The 23,904-nt window shown below is 44.9% G+C and overlaps 1 protein-coding gene across 1 annotated transcript in view; it reads left to right on the forward strand.

Annotated features, from left to right (window-relative positions):
- Nucleotides 1–23,904, forward strand: part of LOC138811549 (zinc finger protein 850-like) — a 60,910-nt gene that overhangs the window by 35,832 nt on the left and 1,174 nt on the right. Inside the window, 2 exon segments of the mRNA XM_069999312.1 lie at nucleotides 5,122–6,224; nucleotides 22,892–23,903. Coding sequence (XP_069855413.1) covers nucleotides 5,122–6,224; nucleotides 22,892–23,903 — 2,115 coding nt within the window.

The raw sequence follows: 23,904 nt of genomic DNA on the forward strand, positions 1-23,904 counted from the left end.
GCCGCGTGGCCAGTAAAGGTTGGGGGAGGGGTCTTCGCTTTTCTCTGTTCTGAAATTCTTTTCCTCTCTTTCTTTTTTTGTTATTCTCCGCCTCTGGTTTTTCTCTGAGTGTTCGTCTTTTTGTTGTTGTCGGTCTCTTGGGGAGATTAAGCGTTGGAACTCGAACTCTCTTTTTGGTTGGAGAGAGCTGTGGCGTTTCCCTACTGCCCCGTCGCCATCTTGGTCCCCCTTCACCATTTGGTTATTCTTGAAGTAGGGTCTTGGCTGGACTGGGCTATGACCCTTCCATTTTTGCTTTCTTATGTTGCTGGGAACTATAGACACAAAACACTGCACTTGGCCAATGTGCTTCCTCCTCTGTAGCTGGGATAACAGGTTTGTGCTTCCATGACTAGCCATTGGTTAAGATGGAGTCTCATAAACTTTCTTCTTCTTTTTTTTTTTTTTGGTCATGGGGCTTGAACTCAGGCCCTAGGTGCTGTCCCTGAGCTCTTTTGCACAAAGCTCATGCTCTACCACTTTGAGGCACAGTACAAGTTCCAGCTTTTCAGTGGTTAATTGGAGATAAGAGTCTCATGGGAGTTGGGCGCCGGTGGCTCACGCCTGTAATCCTAGACAATCAGGAGGCCGAGATCTGATGTTCGCGGTTCAAAGCCAGCCTGGGCAGGAAAGTCTGTGAGACTCATCTCCAGGGCTGGGAAGGTAGCTCAGTGGTAGAGCGCTTGCCTTGCATGCCTGAGGCCCTGGGTTCGATTCCTCAGCACCACATAAGCAAAAAGAAAAAAGTCAGAAGTGGCGTGGCTCAAGTGGTAGAGTGCTAGCCTTGAGCTGAAGAGATGAGGGACAGCGCCCAGGCCTAGAGTTCAGGCCCCACGACCGGACTCCCCCCCCCCCCCAAAAAAAAAAAAGACTCATCTCCAATAAACACTCGAAAACCAGAAGTGGCTCTGTGGCTCAAGCTCACCTTGAACTGAAGAGCTGAGGGACAGCGCCCAAGCCCAGAGTTCAAAGTTCCATGGCTGACAAAAAAAAAAAAAAAAAAGAATCTCCTGGGGACTTTTCTCTCTTGCCTGGCTTTGAACCCCAATCCTCAGATCTCAGCCTCCTGAGTAGCTATGATTACAGGCGTGAGCCACCAGTGCCTGGCCTTATAAACTTTGTTATGCCCAGGCTAGCTTCAAGCACCCATTTCATGATTTCCACTTCTCAAGTAGCTAGGATTAAGTCACTGTACATGGCCTTCTCCTTCCATCATAGAACAAATGTTCTTTCATTTCCGTAATACATACTTTTTGTCACCTCAGGGAGCAGTGATGTTCAATGATGTATCTGTAGTCTTCTCTCAGGAAGAGTGGGAATCCCTGGACTTGGAACAGAAGGACTTGTATAGAGATGTGATGTTGGAGAACTATAGCAACTTGATCTCACTGGGTAAGGTTATCTGCCTTTATTTTAATTTATTATTTTTATTTTGTGTGTTTGTGTGCTGGACCTAGGGCTTGAACTCAGAGACTGGACACTCTTCCTAAGCATCTTTTGTTCAAGATTAGTACTCTACCACTAGAGCAACAACTCAACTTCCAGCTTCCTGGGTGATTAATTGTAGATAAGAATCTCAGGCCAGGCTCTGGTGGCTCATACCTGTAATCCTAGCTGCTCAGGAGGCTGAGAGCTGACGATTGTAGTTCAAAGCCAGCCTGGGCAGGAAAGTCTGTGAGACTCTTATCTCCAATAAACCACTAGAAAACCAGAAGTGGCACTGAGGCTCAAGTGGTAGAGCGCTTGCCTTGAGCTGAAGAGCGCAAGGACAGCGCCCAAGCCCAGAGTTCAAGCCCTACAACCAACAACAACAAAAAAAAAGAATCTCAGGACCTTCCTGTCCAGACTGGCTTTGAACCACAATCCTTACATTGTATCCTCCTGAGTAGTTAGGATTACAGGAGTGAGCCATCAGCACCTGGCTTAGTTATATGACTTTAGAAATTAGACTGGGTTCTCTGTAACATCAACTTTAGCCACTGGATATTTTGAGAGTATATTTCAAGAAACAGTTTCATTTTCTGCTCCCTGTTTAAGGGAGTGGTTTTATCTGTATTACATTGCAAGTGGTGCACCTGAAAAAGGAATGTACACATATTGGTAAAACTGGGTTTTGCGCTCACAACGTTGTAATTGTTATGTAAGCCCTCTACCTCTTGAGCCATGCCTCTAACCCTTTTTGCGTTTAGCTATTTTTGAGAAGGAATCTTAGCTTTTGCCAAGTTATATCTCGGGACCCTGATCTTTACACAAAGTAGGTGGATTCCAGATCTGAAACACCACTTGCAGCTTGGTTTTCAAAATTGGGTCTTGTTTAGTCTTTTTTTTTGGGGGGGGGGTGGTCTTGGGGCTTGAAATCTGGGCCTGGGCACTGTCCCTCAGCTCTTGAGCTCAGGGCTAACACTCTACCACTTGAGCCATAGTACCACTTCTGTTTTTCTGGTGGTTAATTGGAGATAAGAGTCTCATGGATGGAGCTGGGAAGGTAGCTCAGTGGTAAAGTGCTTGCCTTGCATACATGAGGCCCTGGGTTCGATTCCTCAACACGACATAAGCAGAAAAAGCCGGAAATGGCACTGTGGCTCAAGTGGTAGAGTGCTAGCCTCGACTGAATAGCTGAGGAACAGCACCCAGGCCCTGAGTTCAGGCCACATGACCTGCAAAAAAAAAAAAGTCTCATGAAGGGCTGGGAAGCTGGCTTAGTGGTAGAGTGTTTCTTTTGTATGCACGAGGCCCTGGGTTCGAATCCTCAGCATGACATAAGCAGAAAAAGCCAGAAGTGGCACTGTGACTCAAGTGGTAGAGTGCTAGCCTTGATCTGAAGTGCTGAGAGGCAGCGCCCAGGCCCAGAGTTTAGGCCCAGCTTTCCCTGAGCTTTTTAGCTCAAACTAATGCTCTACCAGTTTGAATTACAGCATTACGTACGGTTTTCAGATGGTTACTTAGAGATAAGAGTCTCATGGACTGCTGAAGCTGGCTTTGATCTGCAGTTCTTAAGATCTCAACCTCCTGAGTAGCTGGTATTATACACATGAGCCATTAGTGCCCAGCTCTTCAGTTATTTTTTAATAAGGTTTCACATTTATGCTGGACCTTGGTCTTCTTATTTATGCTTCCTACATAACTGGGATGATAACTCCAAACCATTGCATCTAGCCTGAAACTTTTGTTCCGTATTACCTTACATGTTATTTTTCTTCTAAGCAGGATGCTTCATTTCAAAACCAAATGTGATATCCATGTTGGAGCAAGGAAAAGAGCCATGGAAAGTTGTGCGGAAAGGAAGAGGACACCCTGGTGAGTGAGGGGCAGTGTAGCTAGAGGAAATCACTCAGCTAGTTGGGCAAGAGGCATATTCTCACATTGCATTCCATCATTTATTCCTTAGAAAAGACCAGACAACAAAGGAAATTAAGAAGGAACAGCCACTGAGAAAAATGAAAACAAAAACATATATTGAAAAAAGTAGAGAGTGAGAAGTGAGAAATTCTCACTAAGGTTTTGCTAAGGTAGAGAATGCTGGAAAGCTTGTGGAGAATTATTTCAGAAGAGGCCAGGTTCAGTCCTGATTGGAGTGGGGAAAGGAGAGAAACATGGACAAGGCAATGTTGCAAATGAGCCTATGGCAGCTCTCTGAAGGAACTGTGCATGAAGGGAAGCTGATCAGTGTCATTATATTGCAAGTTGTATTTTTTATTTTTTGCTAGTCCTGGCGCTTGAACTCAGGGCCTGGGCACTCTTCCTGAGCTTCTCTTGCTCAATCTAGCATTTTACCACTTGAGCCACAGCACCACTTTTGGCTTTTTCTTTTTGCCAATCCTGGGGCTTGAACTCAGGTCCTGGGCACTGTCCCCTAACCTCTCTGTGCTCAAGACTAGCACTCTACCACTTGAGCCACAGCACTACTTCTGGATTTTTCTGTTTATATGGTATTGAGGAATGGAACCCAGGGCTTCATGCATGCTAGGCAAGCACTTTACCACTAAGCCACTTTTCCAGTGTGTATTTTTTATTTTTGTGTGCCAGTCCTAATGCTTGAACTCAGGGCTTGGTGCTACCCCTGGACCTTTTGCTCAAGGCTAACACTACCACTTGAGCTCTACTTCTAACTTTTTTTTTTTGGGGGGGGGGTCCAGTCATGGGGCCTGAACTCTGGGCCTGGGCGCTGTCCCTCAGCTCTTCAGCTCAAGGCTAGTGCTCTACCACTTGAGCCACAGCGCCACTTCTGGCTTTTTTCTTTTTGCTTATGTGGTGCTGAGGAATCGAACCCAGGGCCTCATGCATGCAAGACAAGCGCTCTACCACTGAGCCACCTTCTAGCACCTCTAACTTTTTTGGTAGTTAGAGATAAGAAACTCACAGACTTTCTGGCTCAAGTTATCTTCAAGCCAGGATCCTCAAATCTCATCTTTCTGAGTAGCTAGGGTTACAAGCATGAGCCATTAGTGCTCAGCAGGAATTGTATTGCAAGTAGTATATTTTAGTTTATATGTTTCTGAAAATGTTCTGTAAGTGGAACAAGCTGAAACAGCAGAGAGAGGGCAACACTGGGGGTTGGGGTGGAGAAAAGTAGGTTGATCTGAGTGATGGAGAGAAGATTACAGAACAAAGTGATTTTTCTTCTTCTTTTTTTTCAGAACTGAGGACCAAACTCAGGGCCTTGTACCTGCCAAACAAGTGCAAAAGTGATTTTTTTGAAAAAAAAAAAAACAAGTAGCAGTTATGAGCTAGTGGCTCATGTTTCTAATCCTAGAAATTGGTTGAATATTGCTTTTGTTGTCTTTTCATTTTCACTATCGAAATTACTTCTTGCTTTCTTGGTTTGTTTTAGATTTGGAGACTCAGAAGTCATCTTCAGAAAATGACCTTTTTGAAATCAGTTTGTCTCAATGGAAGATATTGGGAAGAATTAAAAACCACGGCCTTCAGGACCATGTTTTGCAAAATGATCGAGATTCCAAAAGACAACTTGCAGGACAAGAGGCACTTCCAGAGGGCTATTTGAGTCAAGTGAAAATGACATCTGAAAAAGTGTCCTCTTATCACAAGCACACATCTGCCGCTCCGCAGCAGAGAATTCAGTTTGTGGAGAAACCCTATGAGTGCAAGGAGTGTGGGAAAGCCTTCAGAGTGCGCCAACAGCTTACTTTTCATCACAGAATTCACACAGGAGAGAAACCCTACGAATGCAAGCAGTGTGGGATGGCCTTTAGGCAGACCGCCCACCTCACTCGACATCAGAGACTTCACTCTGGTGAGAAGCTCCATGAATGTAAGGAGTGTGGGGAAGCTTTCCTATATGGCCCCGACCTTAGAGTCCATCAGAAAATCCATGTCGGTGAGAAGCCCTACGAGTGTAAAGAATGTGGGAAGGCCTTCAGAGTGCGGGGACAGCTTACTCTCCACCAGAGAATCCACACTGGTGAGAAGCCATATGTGTGTACAGAGTGTGGGAAGGCCTTCAGGCAGTATGCACACCTTAGTCGCCACCAGAAGCTCAACACTGCAGACCGAATCTATGAATGCAAGGAGTGTGGGAAGGACTTCCTGTGTGGCTCTGGCCTTCGGGTCCATCACAAACTTCACACTGGTGAGAAGCCCTATGAATGTAAAGAATGTGGGAAGGCCTTCAGAGTGCGCCAGCAGCTCACACTCCATCAAAGGATTCATACTGGTGAGAAGCCCTACGAATGTAAGGAATGCGGGAAAACATTTAGTCGGGGTTATCATCTAATTCTCCATCACAGAATTCACACTGGCGAAAAGCCTTATGAGTGTAAGGAGTGCTGGAAAGCCTTCAGCCGTTACTCACAGCTGATTTCCCATCAGAGTATTCATATTGGGGTGAAGCCCTACGACTGTAAGGAGTGCGGGAAGGCCTTTCGTCTCCTCTCCCAGCTGACCCAGCATCAGAGCATTCATATTGGTGAGAAGCCCTATCAGTGTAAGGAGTGTGGGAAAGCCTTTCGGTTGCGTCAAAAGCTTACTCTACATCAGAGCATTCACACTGGGGAAAAGCCCTTTGAGTGTAAGGAATGTAGAAAGGCTTTTAGACTTAACTCTTCCCTCATTCAGCATCTGCGAATTCATTCGGGTGAGAAACCTTACGAATGTAAGGAATGTAAAAAGGCCTTTAGACAGCACTCACACCTTACCCATCACCTCAAAATTCACAATGTCAAAATGTAAGACATTCTATGAATGTTGTAATCTTCTGCCACACATCTGTACTTGACTCAGCCTAAGAGGTTTTTCTGCTCTTAAAGGAATGTGATAATGTATACCATTATTGCATTCCCCAGTCTCCATTCTCAGACTTCTCTCTTCTGCATATTTGTTTAGGAAATTATATTAATATAACAAATGTAGAAAGTGAACTTACCCCATTCGTTTTCCTACCTATGTTATATTAAACAAAATACTTAACTGCTCTAGGCTCTTAATTTCTTCCCTTGTGAAATGGGGATAGAAGACTTTAGGCAAAGATGGCCGCCAATTCTTTGATAATGTTTCCATAAAAAATGGAATCCTGACCCCCTCTTGAACATGGGCAGACCGTGTACTGCAGTGCCCAGTAGAACACACCTAGTAGAAGTACTGCTGAGCCAGTTTCTCTGTCTCTTTCCTCATAGGGTTACTTCATGTCTTGAAATACCCTACAGAGCACTAGTGCTTAATAGAACTTTAAAAAACAAAAACAATATTGCCAGATAAGCACAGGAGCTCCATGCAGTCTCATCATTGAAGTGCCTCTCAAAAGACAGACTGGGCACGGTATTGCATACACAGGAGAATGTAGAGTTTAAGGCCAGACACAGGCAGGCACCAATGGCTCCTATTGGTATTATACTGGCACAAAAGACAAAAAGCCACAGTAAATTTGATTGCATAGTGAGTTTGAGGCCCACTTGGCCAACATGGAGTCGAGACTCAGCTCTAGAAATAAAACTAAAACTTCTTAAGAAAGAAAAGGTGGTTTTCTTTTTGTTGTTGTTTTAATGTAAAACAATATGTGAAACTTACTATGAAGGACTTTCAGGATAGAAATGTCAACATAAAAGCTTATAGACTGTTACTTACCTTATCAAGGAAAGCAACTGATAATCATGTTATGTTATTTAAGCAACTATTTGCTTTTAAAAGAATTTTTTTGGCGGGGGAGGGGGATCAGGTCGTGGGGTCTGAACTCTGGACCTGGGCGCTGCGCTGTCCCTCAGCTCTTCAGCTCCAGGCTAGCGCTCTACCACTTGAGCCACAGCACCACTTCCGGCTTTTTTCTGCTTATGTGGTGCTGAGGAATTGAACCCAGGGTCTCATGCATGCGAGGCAAGCACTCTACCACTGAGCCAACTTCCCAGCCCCAATTTTTTTTTTTTTAACTTAAAATGGTGCCTTTTAGGGGCTGGGTGTAGTCAGTGAAAAGCACTTGCATAGCATGTGTGAGCCCCTGGGACCTACCCAAAACCACCAAAAAGAAAAAACAAAACCAACAAAACAGCTGGGCACATGTGGCTCTTACCTGTAGTCCTAGCTACTCAGTAAACTGAGATCTGAGGATGCAACTTGCTGCCAGCCCAGGCAGGAAAGTCTGTATGACTTATCTCCAGCTAATCAGCAAAAAGCTAGAAATGAGGCTGTGGCTCAAGTGGTAGAGCACCAGCCTTGAGCCAGAGAAAAAGCCCTGAGTTCAAGACCTACAGTCAGTCAGTACACACACACATACAAAAGGTGCTTTCCACTGGGATAGGAAACTCTTACTATCTTATATATACTATATGTATTTAAACCCTTTTATCAATCTTCATTTAGGCTAGATGCAATTTCTTACTATGAAAAATGCCTTACTGGATAACTTTTTTGCTGTTAGTAAGCAAGAGTTTTTCTAAGGTAGGTGCTGAAAATTGGTACTAGGTCAGCTATTATTCACACTTTAAACCTTATTGGATAATTTCTTAAAAGTAGAGACTATTTTGGTGGCTTCAATTACAAGCCTGTAACCAGAGACACATTTCCTTGCATCCCTAAATCTGGTATAGGTTTGAATATTTTCCTGGTTAAACATCTGCTTCATGGCTAAACAATGTAATTGTTCAAATTATATCCTATTCATGTTCCATTAAAAATATCAAGAATTATATTTCATTGTTCATTGAGAAAGTGTCTTGATAAAGTTTCATAGGCTGCCCTTAGACCTGCTACATAGCACAAGTTGGCCTTGAAGTTACCATCCTCCTGCTTCAGCCTTCCAAGTACTGGGGTTACAAGTGCATACTACCTAACCTGGGAGAAACATGTCATATTTAGAAATAAAATTCCAGGTAGTAATCACTTACATATTATTACATGCTGGCCTTACCTTCTCCCAAATTGTTGTTTATATATGTCTTTATGGTGATACTATCAAGTTGAATTTTAAAATATGAATGCACTCACTGTCTTCATTATTATAAAAGGTATCTCAAAAGTATAAACATGTTTTAAATTTTGTGTTTTACTTGACTCATTTTCTAGGCTAACAATTTTGTCAATAACAAATGAATTTTTTTTATCCTGAATACTTGCAGTGATTATCTTATCACTTAGTCTTATTACCATAAAACCTCTGGAATGAGGTGGTGCTAACAGGAATCTAGTCATTTTCATCAATGGAATGGCAATCACTTAGTGTAATTACCTCTAGTTTGAAGGGAATACACTGTTCGGGCTCAGTTGTTTACTGTGATTTCTATTTACCTTTTTATTATAAATGCCTATCGAGTACAATTAGGTGTTGTTTTGGTACATTCATATAGTGTCTTCTTGAGAGTGTTAATGTGATAAGTTGTGCTGTAGTCCTTAAGAGAATGTAGTATTGGTGCAAGAGTGAAAAAGTAAACCAATGGAGCAAAATAAAGAGCCCTGAAAAAGACTGGTGTATATGTGGTCATGTAATTTGTTATAAGGATCCTCCAGTGTGGTTGGGAAATAAATGGTGATGTTTTCAATCTGTTAGCAACTGACTGGGCACGTATCTATATGGATAAAATATTACTCATCAGTCAGGCGCTGGTGGCTCACGCCTGTAATCCTAGCTACTCAGGAGGCTGAGATCTCAGGATCTTGGTTCAAAGCCAGCCTGGGCAGGAAAAGCTGGGAAACTCTTTATCTCCAGTAAACCATCAGAAAACCGGAAGTGGTGCTATGGCTCAAGTGGTAGAGCTCTAGCCTTGAGCTGAATTGCTGAGGGACAGTGCCCAGGCCAAGTTCAAGCCCCATGACCGACCAAAAAAAAAAAAAAATTACTCATCCTAGTCACCACTGACTAGCTTTGAGCAAAAGAAGCTCAGGAACAATGCCCAGGCCCTGAGTTCAAGCCCCAGGCCTGGTGCGCCCGTGTGTGTGCGCACACGCACACACACAGAAGCAAAATTCCAGCATCTTTCCAGATTCATTCCCATTCTGAAAAAACTGGACAGCATGCCCACTTCTAGTCCCTAGTGGGCTGATCCCATTTCTTTCTGTACAAAGCTGGGCCAGGACAAATTCAGTATTAACTCCTCTGAGAAATACCTCCCAACAACAATATCTTGTTAATATTCCCACTTTTCAATCCTCAGGAAGGCATAACATTATAAATATATGTACTCAATAGAGCTTGAAAGCACTTGAGCAAAACCTGAGAGAACTAAACAAAAATAAGAAACCTGTCAGTAAATCACATTCTCAGTGGGATCTTTTGGCATCAAACAAGTCACTAGAGTTCCTTTATCAGTCTCAGTTGGAGCCTGACCAGAGTGAGCAGGGACTTACTGGATAAATAGTTGGCACATGGCTGGGAAGGTGGCTCAGTGGTGGAGTGCTTGCCTTGCACACATGAGGAACTGAGTTTGATTCCTCAGCACCACATAAGAAAAAGCCAGAAGTGGTGCTGTGGCTCGAGTGGTAGAGTGCTAGCCTTGAGCTAAAGAGTTGAGGGACAGTGCCCAGGCCCAGAGTTCAGACCCCACAACCCTCCCCCCCAAAAAAGTTGGCACAGTTTCATAAGGTCTTCTTGTGTCCAGTCATCCTGATCTTGTTCTTGGTGGATTGTGAGTTACAGATAAACCATCATCATATGGAGTGTTCTAGCCTTTATAGGAATGAAAGACCTCAGTACTTGAAGTTTTGTTGGTTTTTTGTTTTGTTTTGTTTTGTTTTTGGGGGGTCCCGTTGTGGGGCCTGAACTCTGGGCTTGGGTGCTGTCTCTCAGCTCTTCAGCTCAAGGCTAGTGCTCTACCGCTTGAGCCACAGCGCCACTTCTGGCATTTTTCTTTTTGCTTATGTGGTGCTGAGGAATCGAACCCAGGGCCTTATGCATGCAAGGCAAGTGCTCTACCACTGAGCCACCTTCCCAGCCCAAGTACTTGAGTTTTGAGAAAGCACAACCGTGGAGAAAAAACATCCATTCCAACCACAGCCCTGTATTGTCATCTTGGGTAAAACATTCCCAAATGATTATTACCATGTGTCCATGCAGACTTTGGTTTTGTCCTTTTGTTTGTATTTTGCTAATCCTGGTGCTTGAACTCTGGGCAAGGATTCTATCTCTGAGTTGCTTTTTTTTTTTTTTTTTTTTTTTTTGTCGGTCCTGGGGCTTGAACTCTGGGCCTGGGCGCTGTCCCTCAGCTCTTCAGCTCAAGGCGAGCGCTCTACCACTTGAGCTACAGCGCCACTTCCGGTTTTCTGGTGGTTTATTGGAGATAGGAGTCTCACGGTTTCTCCTGCCCGGGCTGGCTTTGAACCGTGATCCTCAGATCTCAGCCTCCTGAGTAGCTAGGATTACAGGCGTGAGCCACCAGCGCCCGGCTCTCTGAGTTGCTTTTGTTCAAGGCTAGCACTCTACCACTTGAGCCACAGTATCACTTCTTTTCTGAGTAATTTATTGGAGATAAGAATCTCATCAACTTTACTGCCTGGGCTGGCTTCAAACTGTGGTCCTCCTATCTCAGCCTCCTGAGTAGGTAGGATTACAGGTGCGAGCCACCAGCTCCCAGCCCATTTATTATTGTTATTTGTGCTCTACCACTGAGCCACACCTCAAGTTCTGGCTTCTTTGCTGGTTAATTGAAAATCAGTGTCTCACCAATTTTTATCTCTAGGCTGGCTTTGAACCATGATCCTCATGTTTCAGTTCCCTACGTAGCTAGGATTATAGCAGATATAATGCCTTTAATAGATTGCAAGTTAAAGGTCTGGAGCTTACTTTTTGTTCCCTGGTAGTGATCTATACCTGTTTCAGTTAAAAACTAATCTTAGTTTTTTTGGTTTTTTTGGTTTTTTTTTAGTTTGTTTTTTTGGGTCCGGTTGTGGGGCCTGAACTCTGGGCTTGGGCACTGTCCCTCAGCTTTTCAGCTCAAGGCTACCACTCTACCACTTGAGCCACAGCGCCACTTCCGGCTTTTTTTTCTTTTTGCTTATGTGGTGCTGGGGAATCGAACTCAGGGCCTCATGCATGCAAGGCAAGCGCTCTACCACTGAGCCACCTTCCCAGCCCTTGATTTTTTTTAATAAGTCAGAATTGTAGCTGTGCACTGGTAGCTGACACCTGTAAGACATCTCCAATTAATCACAAGAAAACGGGTGCTATGGCTCAAAGTGGTAGAGAGCTAGCCTTGAACACAAAGAGGCTCAGGGATGGTGCCCAGGCCCTGAGTTCAAGCTCCAGGACTGGCAAAAGGCAGAAGTGTTGTGCCCCCATCGCAGGACCCCCACCAAGACCACCGAGAGTCAGACGTTCCGAAATGCAAAAGCAAGGCTTTATTCAGGTGGGCTGCAGCTCGGGCTTCGTCCTACACGACGACTCAGTGGAGCTTAGGAGGAAGCCCCGAGCTGAAATTTCACAGGGTTTATAAAGACAAGAATCACAAAGTGACAAATTTACAGCAACCAGAGGCTCAGCAGGACATTCCAGGGCAATAAGGGGTAGTAAGGAGTTATCAGATCCGTTGGGTCTTAATGGGCCATCTGGGCATTTCTTTAGGGAGTTACCTGGCTAGTTGGGTTTTGATAAGCTGTTCTGCTAGCTGGGATAATTGGTGGTCTGGGTTTTCTCACAGGGTCTGTTTATCTTGGGCGGGCTTAGTCATCTCCTGGAATTTGTGGGGGTCTAAGGTCAGCTATAGTACAAAGTGGGGCCTAACTTCAGAGTAATTTCAGCGCAAACAAATCAGCTCCTGGAACTCAGGTGGGCTCAGGTTAATATGAACAGCAGAATGGCCACTGCTTCGAAACGAAGCAAAGAAGAAGAAGGAGAAGGAGAAGGAGAAGAGGAAGAGGAAGAGGAAGAAGAAGAAGGAGAACAACAAGAAGCAGCAGCAGTAGCAGCAAGCATTCTAGAGGCTGAGCATGTAGCTCAGTGCTACACAGCATTTTCCTAGCACACTGCAGAGCCTGGGTTCATCGCTGTCAGTGCTAATAGAACAAAATAATCTTCTGCCCATATCACCCATTTAAATGTCACAGACACTGAAAGGTAGGCTAACATCTTCAAAAAGGGAGCAAGGGAGGGAAGGAGCAAGCCATCCATCCTGGTGAAGGAAAGAAGACAGGGACCTGTATGTCTTGTGGGACTTTGGGGCTATTTTTATTGGGGGGGGGGAATTCATATGTGCTTAGTATAAATGTAACAGCATCTGCTAGTGCCGTGAGTTCTTAAGACTTGGCACAGGAAGTGGCACTGTAGCTCAAGTGGTAGAGCGCTCGCCTTGAGCTAAAGAGCTGAGGGACAGCGCCCAGGCCCAGAGTTCAAGCCCCACGACCAACCAAAAAAAAAAAAGACTTGGCAGAGTACAAACCCAGGGCTCTTGGAGGGCGACTTGCTTAGACCTCCGCAGCTAGGACTCAGGCTGTTCCTATTACGCTTGCGCACCACGCGCACCCTTTGGGGGCGAGAGCACGCCCCTCCGGACGCAAGAGAACTACATTTCCCACAAGCCTCCGCGCCGGCTCCTTCCGGCTGCCTGGGCGCTGTCGGCTGGGGGAAGAGGTGAGTCGGTCGCTCACCCTGAGGAAATGGGCGCGGGGGCGGCGCGGCCTTCTGTGTGAGTCGGCGCTCGGTGACACGGAGTTTTTGACGCCCACTGGGCAGTCGGTCCCCTGCTGAGTCCTCTGCCCTCCCGCCTCAGGGCTCGGAGGCCCGGAATGGGCTCCGAGTTAACCCGCGTGAAGCGCGGGGTGAAGATGCCCTCCGCTCCCCCCAACAAAAAGACGCCGCGGCGAGAACCCCCGAGGGCCGAGGGCCGCCTCGGAAAGCCGGGAGAAGAGGGAGGCTGACAGGTTCCCGCGCGGCCCGCGGGCCCGCCCTCCCCCTGGCCGCGGGGTGGGGCGGGGCGGAGGCGGCAGGGCCGCGGTGGGGGCTCCCCCCCACCCCCACGCTCGTCCCTGGGAAGGCCGGGAAACGGAGACTATCGCGGGGCAGACCTCACACCCAGCGTCAGGATGAACCTGCGTTTCCTCTTTGTTCCAGGAAATGTGATTTGTGTTTTCCTAGACGGGGAGATGCTTGCTTCCTTTTCTTTCTTTTTTTTTCTTTCGTGTTTTCCTGTGAAAGCGCATACACTGCGAAGGTCTAAAAAGGGCGGCTGCAGGGGCTGGGAAGTTGGCTCAGTGGTAGAGCGCTTGCCTTGCATGCCTGAGGCCCTGGGTTCGATTCCTCAGCACCACCTAAGCAAAAAGAAAAAAGCCGGAAGTGGCGCTGTGGCTCAAGTAGTAGAGCGCTAGCCTTGAGCTGAAGAGCTGAGGGACAGCGCCCAGGCCCAGAGTTCAGACCCCATGACCGGACCCCAAAAATAAATAAAAAGGGCGGCTGCAGCCTACTGTTAAGCAGATGAGGGGAGAGGAAGCAGATAAAGGGAAATCCTTGTATCTCCTTTTAACTAGTGATGTTTTCTTTGTTTTTTTTTTTTTTCTTTTTTTTTGTCGGTCATGGGGCCTGAACTCTGGGCCTGGGTGCTGTCCCTTAGCTCTTCAACTCAAGGCTAGCACTCTACCACTTGAGCTACAGTACCACTTCCAACTTTTTCTGCTTATGTGGTGCTGAGGAATCGAACCCAGGGCCTCATGCATACAAGGCAAGCACTCTACCACTGAGCTACCTTCCCAGCCCTAGTGATGTTTTCTTTTACTACTGGGGAGTACACATTCTCTAAGCCACTCTCCTGATAACTGCTCAGGGGAGTACTATATCGCCGATTAATACCTGCTTCTAAACTCGGAGCAGCCATTCCGTGACTCTTAAGATTCTCTTCAAAAGCCTTGGCTTGGGTTGGGGATGTGGGGAGGAGGGGGGAGATTTCCTCCCTCTGGGACTCCCTAAACATAAGCTTGTCATACAATATAAGCTGGTTCCAGTTAATCTTTAGTTGGTTACACTAGACTGGTACACCTGACCTGATAAGTCTATTGGCTTGGTGTTTTGGCCTTTCTTCCCAGTGAATAAATGGAGTGATGGGGAATACTCTGGATACACCTTTTTCCAGTGAGTATTTACATGTGTGATGGGCAAGCATTACATTTCTCCTGTGACCCTCTTCTAATATTTGAGTCCTTTATAAGTACTGCATAAAGAATGGCTAACTACTATTTTAGTTTGTAATAAAGAGATATTACAGAGATATACTAAGTATTATTTTTGGGGGCAGTCCTGGGGCTTAAACTCAGGGCCTAGGCACTGTCCCTGAACTGCTTTTACTCAAGGCTAGCACTCTACCACTTGAGCCACAATGCCACTTCTAGCTTTTTCTCTTTATGTGGTATTAAGGAATGAAACCCAGGGCTTCATGCATGCTAGGCAAGCACTCTGCCTAAGTAACTTTTTATTTGAGTGTGTGTATGCACATGCACTTCAGTACTGGAACTTGAACTCCGGGCCTGGGTGCTATCCTTTAGGTTTTTTATTTAAAGCTGTCATACCACTAAGGTATCACTTCTGTCTTTATGGTGCTTTATTGGAGTTAGTCTCATGAACTTTCCTGACAGAGTTAGCTTCTAACCTTGATCCTCAGATCTCAGTCTTCTAAGTAGGATTACAGGTATGGGCCACTGAGACACTGCTCTCCTCTAGTTTTGTGTTGGCATAGGAAAGGCATGATTATGGGAGTAGTTTGGAAGCAGAATGCCATGTAAAAATTACATTAACATAAATGATTTGGAAATTCTGAGGTACATCTGATTTCATGGCTTCTTTTTTTCTTCCAGCTTTGGTTTCTGTGGACCCTGCAGTTCTCCAACAGAAAAATACTGAGACGATTTGACCAGTTTTTACAGTTTGAGAACCATGGCCCATGTAAGTTAATATATTTTTTTATTTCCTCCCCCCCACCCCCTGCCCACAGGATCTTGCCATGTAGTCCAGCTTGGCCTAGAATATATGATGGCCTGGCGCAGCCTTCCAAGGGCAATTTCACACTCAGCACACTGTTTGACATATTAGCCTAGAGCAAAAAAAGCTAAGGAACAGAACCTAGGCCCTGTGTTCAAGCTCTAGAATCCTCACACACAAGAGAAAGAAAGGTCAGCCTAGGCAGGAAAGTATGAGAGACACTAATCTGCAATTAATCTCAGAAAAAGCCTGAAATGGAGCTGTGGCTCAAGTGGTGGAGCACTAGCCTTAAACAAAAAGGAGCTCAGGCATCATTATTCCACAATACTGTGAATTTCCGGAAATTAAGTAATCACTTAATCACAATCAAAAAAAAGAACCTCGGGGAAGGGAGGGAGGGAGGGGATGGTAGGGGGAAAACAATGGAGGGGGTAACAATGTTCAAGAGGAAGTGTACTCATTACCTCACTCATGTAACTGTAACCCTCTGTATAGTATCTTTACAATAAAAAAAATTTAAAAAAAAAAAGGAGCTCAGGGATAGCACCCATGCCCAGAGTTCAAGCCTTAGGAAGGTGGGGGGGGGGGGGAGGACAGGGAGCTTCATAATAAACCAGTCTTTTTAGAGATTGTTTTGTATAGTACATTGGGGAGAAATCTTTTTCAGTAGTTTTTCCTCATCATTAGAGTTGAAAAATACATTTCTTTGGATTTTATGATACTGGGAATGTGGCTTAGTGGTAGAGTGCTTGCCTAGCATGCACGAAGCCCAGGGTTCAATTCCTCAGTACCAAATAAGCCGGAAGTGGTGCTGAGTTCAAGCCCCAGGATTGGCAAAAAAAAAAAAAAAAAAAAGAGAGAGAGAGAGAGAAGAGGAAGACTGGTGTGCCATTAGATTTTTTTGTTTTGTTTTTTGGGTCCGGTTGTGGGGCCTGAACTCTGGGCCTGGGCGCTGTCCCTTAGCTCTTCAGCTCAAGGCTAGCTTTTTTCTTTTTGCTTATGTGGTGCTGAGGAATCAAACCCAGGGCCTCATGCACTCAAGGCAAGCTCTCTACCACTGAGCCACCTTCCCAGCCCTTTTTTTTTTTTTTAAGTTGGTCGTGGGGCTGAACTCTGGGCCTGGGCACTGTCTGTGAGTTCTTCAGCTCAAGGTGAGCACTCTACCACTTGAGCCACAGTGCTACTTCTAGTTTTCTGGTGGCTCATTGGAGATGAGCCTCATGGACTTTCTTGCCCTGGCTGGCTTTGAACCACAATCCTCAGATCTCAGCCTTCTTAGTAGCTAGGATTACAGAAGTGAGCCATCGTGCCCAGTTGATTATTATTTTTTTTTTGTTTCAAGATATCTTTAGATACAAACTTAATTATGTGTGTAGCCACAGGAACACTCTGAGATGCTTATTTTCTTGTCATAAATTTCCAGCCCTGTGCTAGTTGTATACAATATATATTCTGCTCTGTGATGAAATCCTCAATTTTTTTTCTCTTTCCACATAAGAAAATACTTACTTTCACAAAATAATACATGAGTTTTTTTTTTTTTTTTCAGGGCTCAGTGACGTTCAGGGATGTGGCCATTGACTTCTCTCAGGAAGAATGGGAATTCTTGAACTCTGCCCAGAAGGACCTCTACAGAGATGTAATGTGGGAGAACTATAGCAACTTTATCTCACTAGGTAGGTTATTCACCCAAAGGATAAGAACTTTGCTGTCCCTTTCAGGACTGTCTTTTGGGAAACTACTTAAAGCTTTAACTCTCCATTCTTGAAAAGAATAGGCGTGGTGTACACACACACATAGATAAAACGCCATTCCTAATTTCTTTCTTTCCTTTTTTTTGTCGGTCATGGGACTTGAACTGGGCTTGGGTGCTGTCCCTGAGTTCTTCATTAAGGCAAGAGTTCTACTGCTTGAGCCACAGCGCCACTTTCGGTTTTCGAGTGGTTTATTGGAGACGAGTCTCACAGACTTTCCTGCCCAGGCTGGCTTTGAACTGAGATCCTCAGATCTCAGCCTCCTGATTAGCTAGGATTATAGGCGTGAGCCACCAGTGCCCAGCTCCTAATTTCTTTTTGCCCCCTGTCCTGGGGCTTGAACTAAGCTTCTTTTGCTCAAGACTAGCACTCTGCCAGGCGCCGGTGGGCTCATGCCTATAATCCTAGCTACTCAGGAGGCTGAGATCTGAGGATTGCAGTTCAAAGCCAGCCTGGGCAGGAAAGTCAGTGAGACTCTTATTTCCCATAAACCACTAGAAAACCAGAAGTGGCGCTGTAGCTCAAGTGGTAGAGTGCTTGCCTTGAGCTGAAGAATGCAGGGACAGCGCCCAAGCCCAGAGTTCAAGCCCCACGACTGACAAAAAAAAAAAAAAGACTAGCACTCTTATCACTTGATCCACAGAGTCACTTCTAGCTTTTTCTGTTTATGTGGTACTGAGGAATCCAATCCAGGTTGTCATGCATGCTAGGCAAGCTTTCTACCACTCAGCCACATTCCCAGTCCCCATTCCTGATATATAGTTAGAAATTTTATCAAGTTTGAATGTAAGGACTTTCAGATTTATAATTTCATGTGACATGCTGGGCATCAATGGCTCACGCCTCTAATCCTTCCTACTCAGAAGGCTGAAATCTGAGGATTGTAATTCAAAGCCAGCCCATGGCAGGAAAGTCCATGAAACTCTTATTTCCAATTAGCTACCAAAGAGCTAGAAATTGTGCTGTGATTCAAAGTAGTAGAGCACTAGCCTTGAGCACAAAGCTCAAGGACACCATGCAGGCCCTGAGTTGAAGCCCTATAACTGGCACACAACACACGAAAAAATCATGTTATTTCATTTTTCTAAGCAGGCCCTTCCATATGTAAACCAGATATGAATGTCTTATTGGACGAAGAAGGAAAGGAACCCAGCACAGTTGTGAAAGAAGGGACAAGAAGATACAGCCCTGGTAAGTAAGAGCTGAGCAGAAATGGAAATTTTACTATTTTAGGAATTAGCCAAGCTAGTTAGTATGAAGGCACACTCTTGACTTGTTGTTAGCTATCGGTCTTCTAAAGCTTGTGGGGAGAGGGCTTAAGGAACCCTGAAACACATTAAGCTCTTTCATGTGTGGACTAGCAAAATTACTGTTTTTTGTTATTGTTGTTGTTGTTGTTTATCATTAATGGGGCTTGAACTCAGCCTGGGAGCTGTTCCTGAGCTTTCCAGCTCAAGGCTAGCACTCTACCACTTGAGACACTCTCCTTCTGGTTTTCTGGTGGTAACTAGAGATAAGAGTCTCATGGACTTTCCTGCCTGGGCTGCCTTTGAACAGTGATTCTTAGATCTCAGCCTCCTGAATAGCTTGGAATTACAGGCAGGAGACACCAGCTCCCTGATAACACTGGTTTTCACTTTCCAGATTTCATTTCCACATCAAAGAGAGAAGCTGTTTTCAGTAGAAGAAAACAACAGAAAGTAATATATCTGGGAGTGGTGATACAGCTGTAATCCACCTGTCTAATGACAGTTCAAGGCCATCTGGTGTGAAACAAAAGTTATTGAGACCCTATCTCAAAAAAAAGGATCCAAGCCAGGTGCTGGTGGCTCAGACGTATAATCCTAGCTGCTCAGGAGGCTGAGATGCAGAGCATCACAGGTCAAAGTCAACCCAGGGGGGGAAATGTCCCTGAGACTCTTATCTCCAGTTAACCACCAAAAAGGCAGAAGTGGAACTGTGGCTAAAGTGGTAGAGGGCCAGTCTTGAGTAAAAAACAACCAAGAGCATGATGTGCTGGGCCAGTAGCTCACGCCTGTAATCCTAGCTACTTAGGAGGCTGAGATCTAGGATCACGGTTCAAAGCCAGCCTGTGCAGAAAAGGCCATGAGACTATTATCTCCAATAAACCACCGGAAAACTAGGAGTGGCGCTGTGGCTCAAGTGGTAGAGTGCTCACTTTGAGCTGAATAGCTGAGGGACAGAGCATGATGTCCCAAGTTCAAGCCCCAGTATTGCCACACATGTGCACATATACAGACCCAAACATATAAACATCATATGACAAGACAAATGAAGATATAGAATGGTTAGGGTGGCTAGGGCTGTAACAGAGTAACAGGAGTCCTGTGCTTGTGGTACAATTAAGTATCTTGATTATGGCAGGCATTAATGCAGGGCTACACATGATAAAATTGCATAGAGCTAGACATATAGATGGATGCATGCATACATTGTGAAATCCAGGTTCTGTGGATTATACCATATGTACTAACAAATTTCTTGGCTTGAATATTGTGGTGAGGGGTACATGGTTTTTTGTATATTTCTGTACAACTTCCTATGAACTTACAAGTCTTTCCAAATAAAAAGTGAAAATGGAAATGCTGAGGTTGGATAAAACATTTCCAAAAAGAGTGGCTGTTTCTTTGACCTGGAACTTCAGTGTCATCTTTCTGTCAACCTATATAATAAGTTACTGAAAATGGCATAAGCTATGTATAGGTACTTATTTTCTCACAGTTGTAGAGGGCCCAGCTGAGTGTGCCAGCATAGGCAGGTTCTGGTAAGGGTCCCTTCTGCCTATGAATGGCTGCCTGCTTGCTGTTTCTCAAATCCCTTCACAAGGGCCAGCTCTAATCTCCTTCATTTGAGTGTGTGTGTATGTGTGAATGAATTTGAGGGAGATTGCATTCGTCCATAATAGGTTCTATGAAATGTGTCTACACTAAGCTGGGTGCCAGTTGCTCATGCCTGTAATCCTAGCTAGTCAGGAGGCTGAGATCTGAGGATCATGGTTCAAAGCCAGCCTGGGCAGGAAAGTCTGTTGAGACTTATCTCCAATTAACCTGCAGAAAACCAGAAGTGGCACTGTGGCTCCAGCACTAGAGTACTTGCTTTGAGCTAAAGAGCTCAAGGACAGCACCCAGGCCCAGAGTTCAATCCCCATGACCAACAACAACAACAACAAAAGAAATGTGTCTATACTAACTTATTTATCCCAATATACATGCTTATGTACATATTTGTTTTAGATAAAACATCAATGTTATTAATAGTTTGTTTACTCAAAACAGCTTAATGTTTTTTTCTTTTTTTTGTCCTAAGATTGGGACTTGAGTTCAGTATTTTACGCTTTCCCTCACTGGTTGATGTTCTACCACTTGAGCCATGCCTCAAACCCCAAGCTTACTCTTTTTGTTATCAACATCCTATGTTATTATTTTTGCTTTTTTTGGTGCCATTCCTGCGCTTGAACTCAGGGCCTGGGCACTGTCCCTGAACTTTTTGTGCTCAAGGCTAGTAGTGCTCTACCACTTGAGCCATAGCACCATTTCTCACTTTTTTGGTACTTAATTGGAAATAAGAGTCTCATACACTTTCTTGCCCAGGCTGGCTTTAAACCACAGTCCTCAGATCTCAGCCTCCTGAATAGCTAAGATTATATATATACATGAGCCATTGGCACTTGGCTTTTTTTTGTACTTCTAGCATCTCTTGAGATAGTCCCTTTGCCTTGTTCTTTCTCTCCACCTTTTTGATGGCTGTTTATTTTTCCCTATGGATTTTGAACTAACTTGCCTAACTGTAGGGAAAATAAAACCTTGAGATTTTGTTGTTTTATTTTGGTATCGGATATTGAACTAAGGGTCTCCCTAACATTTGAGTCACAGCTCCAGTCTATCAAGATAGTCAGTTTATATTTTTCCAGCTGAGTGGGGCCAAATTAGTGGAGCTTTGTAAGATTCAGCATGAAAAGTCCTTAACCTTGATGCTTTATTGTCAGGAGCCCTTTCACTTCCATTTTAAGAAATGTAGCAGCTGGGCTCCAGTGGCTCACGCCTGTAATCCTAGCTACTCAGGAGGCTGAGATCTGAGGATTGCGGTTCAAAGCCAGCCCGGGCAGGAAAGTCCATGAGACTCTTATTTCCTATAAACCACTAGAAAACCGGAAGTGGCACTGTGGCTCAAGTGGTAGAGCGCTCACCTTGAGCTGAAGAGTTCAGGGACGGTGCCCAGGCCCAGAGTTCAAGCCCCACAACCGATCAAAAAAAGAAAAAAAAGAAATGTAGTAGCTAGATGAACCCAGGGCTTCCTTCTCTGAGGTATATGCTCCATCATTCTTTCATGGCCCCTTGCGACTACCTGTGTCTCACCATACTTTTACCTCCCACCTTGGCTTCCAAACTGCCTCTGGGATTCCCTCCCTCCTTCCCTCTCTTCTCCCTTCCCTCCCACTCTTCCCTCTCTCTTCCCTCCCTCTCCTTCTCCTTCTCCTCTCACCCCTTTTGTCTGTCTGTCTTTTTCATCTCACTATATTGTTCAGTCAGGTTTTGAACTCCTGGGCTCAAGTGATTCTTCTGCCTTAGTGTCCCTAATGGCTAGGCCTGTAAGTGTACATCACCATGCTCAAATCAGGCTTTATTTACCCATACAGTGTTGTAGTGTATGAAGTATAGAATTTGTACTTTACTTCTGTGTGTTTTAATATTCATAAAGTGACCTTCAGCTACTGTTTAGGTTACCCCTTGAGATAACCTGCTATATTTGTTAGTCTACTACTAATAAAATCACAGAATTGAGTACTCTACCACAGCCCTTAGTCTGTTATTCTTGGTATGTAGTGTTGTAGGAGGCAGGGATTTTATATATATACCTGTGTTAGAGAGGGAGAGAGATCTAGTCCTTTACTTGTAATAAGCATTGGTTGTTAACCACAACCGAGGCAGTGGGACAGGATATTGGAGCCGAAGAAAGAGAAAATAAAGAGACAAATTTAGTGGGGACCAGGGGCCCCAAGGCTTACTAGCTCTTGGACCCCAAATTACCACAAGTGAGTATATTGATTGAGTTCACACAGGGAAGGTTACCATAAATTGATGAAAAACATCAAACATCTATACTAACATTGCAGTCAGAGCCAAAACAGAGTTTGAGAAACACTGGTTCCTGAAGAGTGCAACCCAGGCCAAGTCCAGATAAGTATTCCATTTATCTAGCCTTCAGGGTCTAGTCCTCAGCCCTTTGTTTGCCCTTTAATGTCTAGCTCCCAGCCCTTCTAGCACTAAGGAAGGGGGCAGCATTTCAGTCTCTTAACCCTCTCTGTAGCTGTCTCTTTTAACCCTTTCATGGCCAGTTCTCAGTGTTCCAAGTACTGTCAAAGTGGCGTTCCAGCCTCTCAAACCTTTTCCAGGTTTCATAGCTCAGCTTCACAGTTCCCTACAGGCATTATTTTTGAATCCATTATTTTTGAGAGCACGTGTTTGCTTTCTTGTCTCCTTTCAGATTGGGAGTCCAGATACAGTGCCACTACTTCATCTCCAGAAAGGGACATTTATGAAATATTTTCCTTACAATGGGAGATAATGGAAAGAATGAAAAGCTATACCTTACAGGGCTCCATCTTTAGACATGATTGGGCATGCAAAAGCAAGACCGAGGAGCGAAAAGAACAAGAAGAGAGTTATTTGGGCCAGGTGAAACTTACCTCTGGTAAAGTTACTACTTACAAAAAGCACAGTTTTCTTACTGACTATCCAAGAGTTCATAATGGAGAGAAGCTGTATGAATGTAAGGAATGTCAGAAGACCTTCATTCGGCGCTCAACACTTAGTCAGCACCTAAGGATCCACACAGGTGAGAAACCTTATAAATGTAAGGTTTGCGGGCAGCCCTTTAGACAGCGAGCGCACCTCATTCGCCATCACAAACTTCATACTGGCGAAAAACCCTACGAATGCAAGGAATGTGGGAAGGCCTTTACAGTGCTCCAGGAACTAACGCAGCACCAGAGACTTCACACTGGAGAGAAACCCTACGAGTGCAAGGAGTGTGGGAAAGCCTTTCGCGTGCACCAGCAGCTGGCTCGGCATCAGAGGATCCACACCGGAGAGAAACCCTATGAGTGTAAAGATTGTGGGAAGACATTTAGACAGTGCACACACCTGACTCGACACCAGAGACTCCATAATTCCGAGAAGCTCTATGAATGTAAGGAATGTGGGAAAGCCTTCGTGTGTGGCCCAGACCTTAGAGTACATCAGAAAATCCATTTTGGCGAGAAACCCTGGGCATGTAAGGACTGTGGCAAGGCTTTTCGAATATGCCAGCAACTGACCGTCCATCAGAGTATTCACACGGGCGAGAAGCCCTACGAATGTAAGGAATGTGGGAAAACTTTTAGGTTACGGCAGCAGCTTGTCCGCCATCAGAGAATCCATACCCGTGAGAAACCCTATGAATGTATGGACTGCTGGAAGACCTTCAGCAGTTACTCCCAACTCATTTCCCATCAGAGCATTCATGTGGGCGAGAGACCCTATGAGTGTGAGGAGTGTGGGAAGGCCTTTCGCCTGCTCTCCCAGCTCACACAACATCAGAGCATTCACACTGGTGAGAAGCCTTATGAGTGTAAGGAATGTCAAAAACCTTTTAGACTGCTCTCCCAGCTCACTCAGCATCAGAGCATTCACACAGGCGAGAAGCCTTACGAATGTAAGGAATGCGGCAAGGCCTTTAGACTTTATTCATTTCTCACCCAACACCAGAGAATTC

Source organism: Dipodomys merriami, unplaced genomic scaffold, assembly GCF_024711535.1.
Source record: "Dipodomys merriami isolate MVZ:Mamm:240054 unplaced genomic scaffold, mDipMer1.0.p SCAF_534, whole genome shotgun sequence".
NCBI classification, from domain to species: Eukaryota; Metazoa; Chordata; class Mammalia; order Rodentia; family Heteromyidae; genus Dipodomys; species Dipodomys merriami.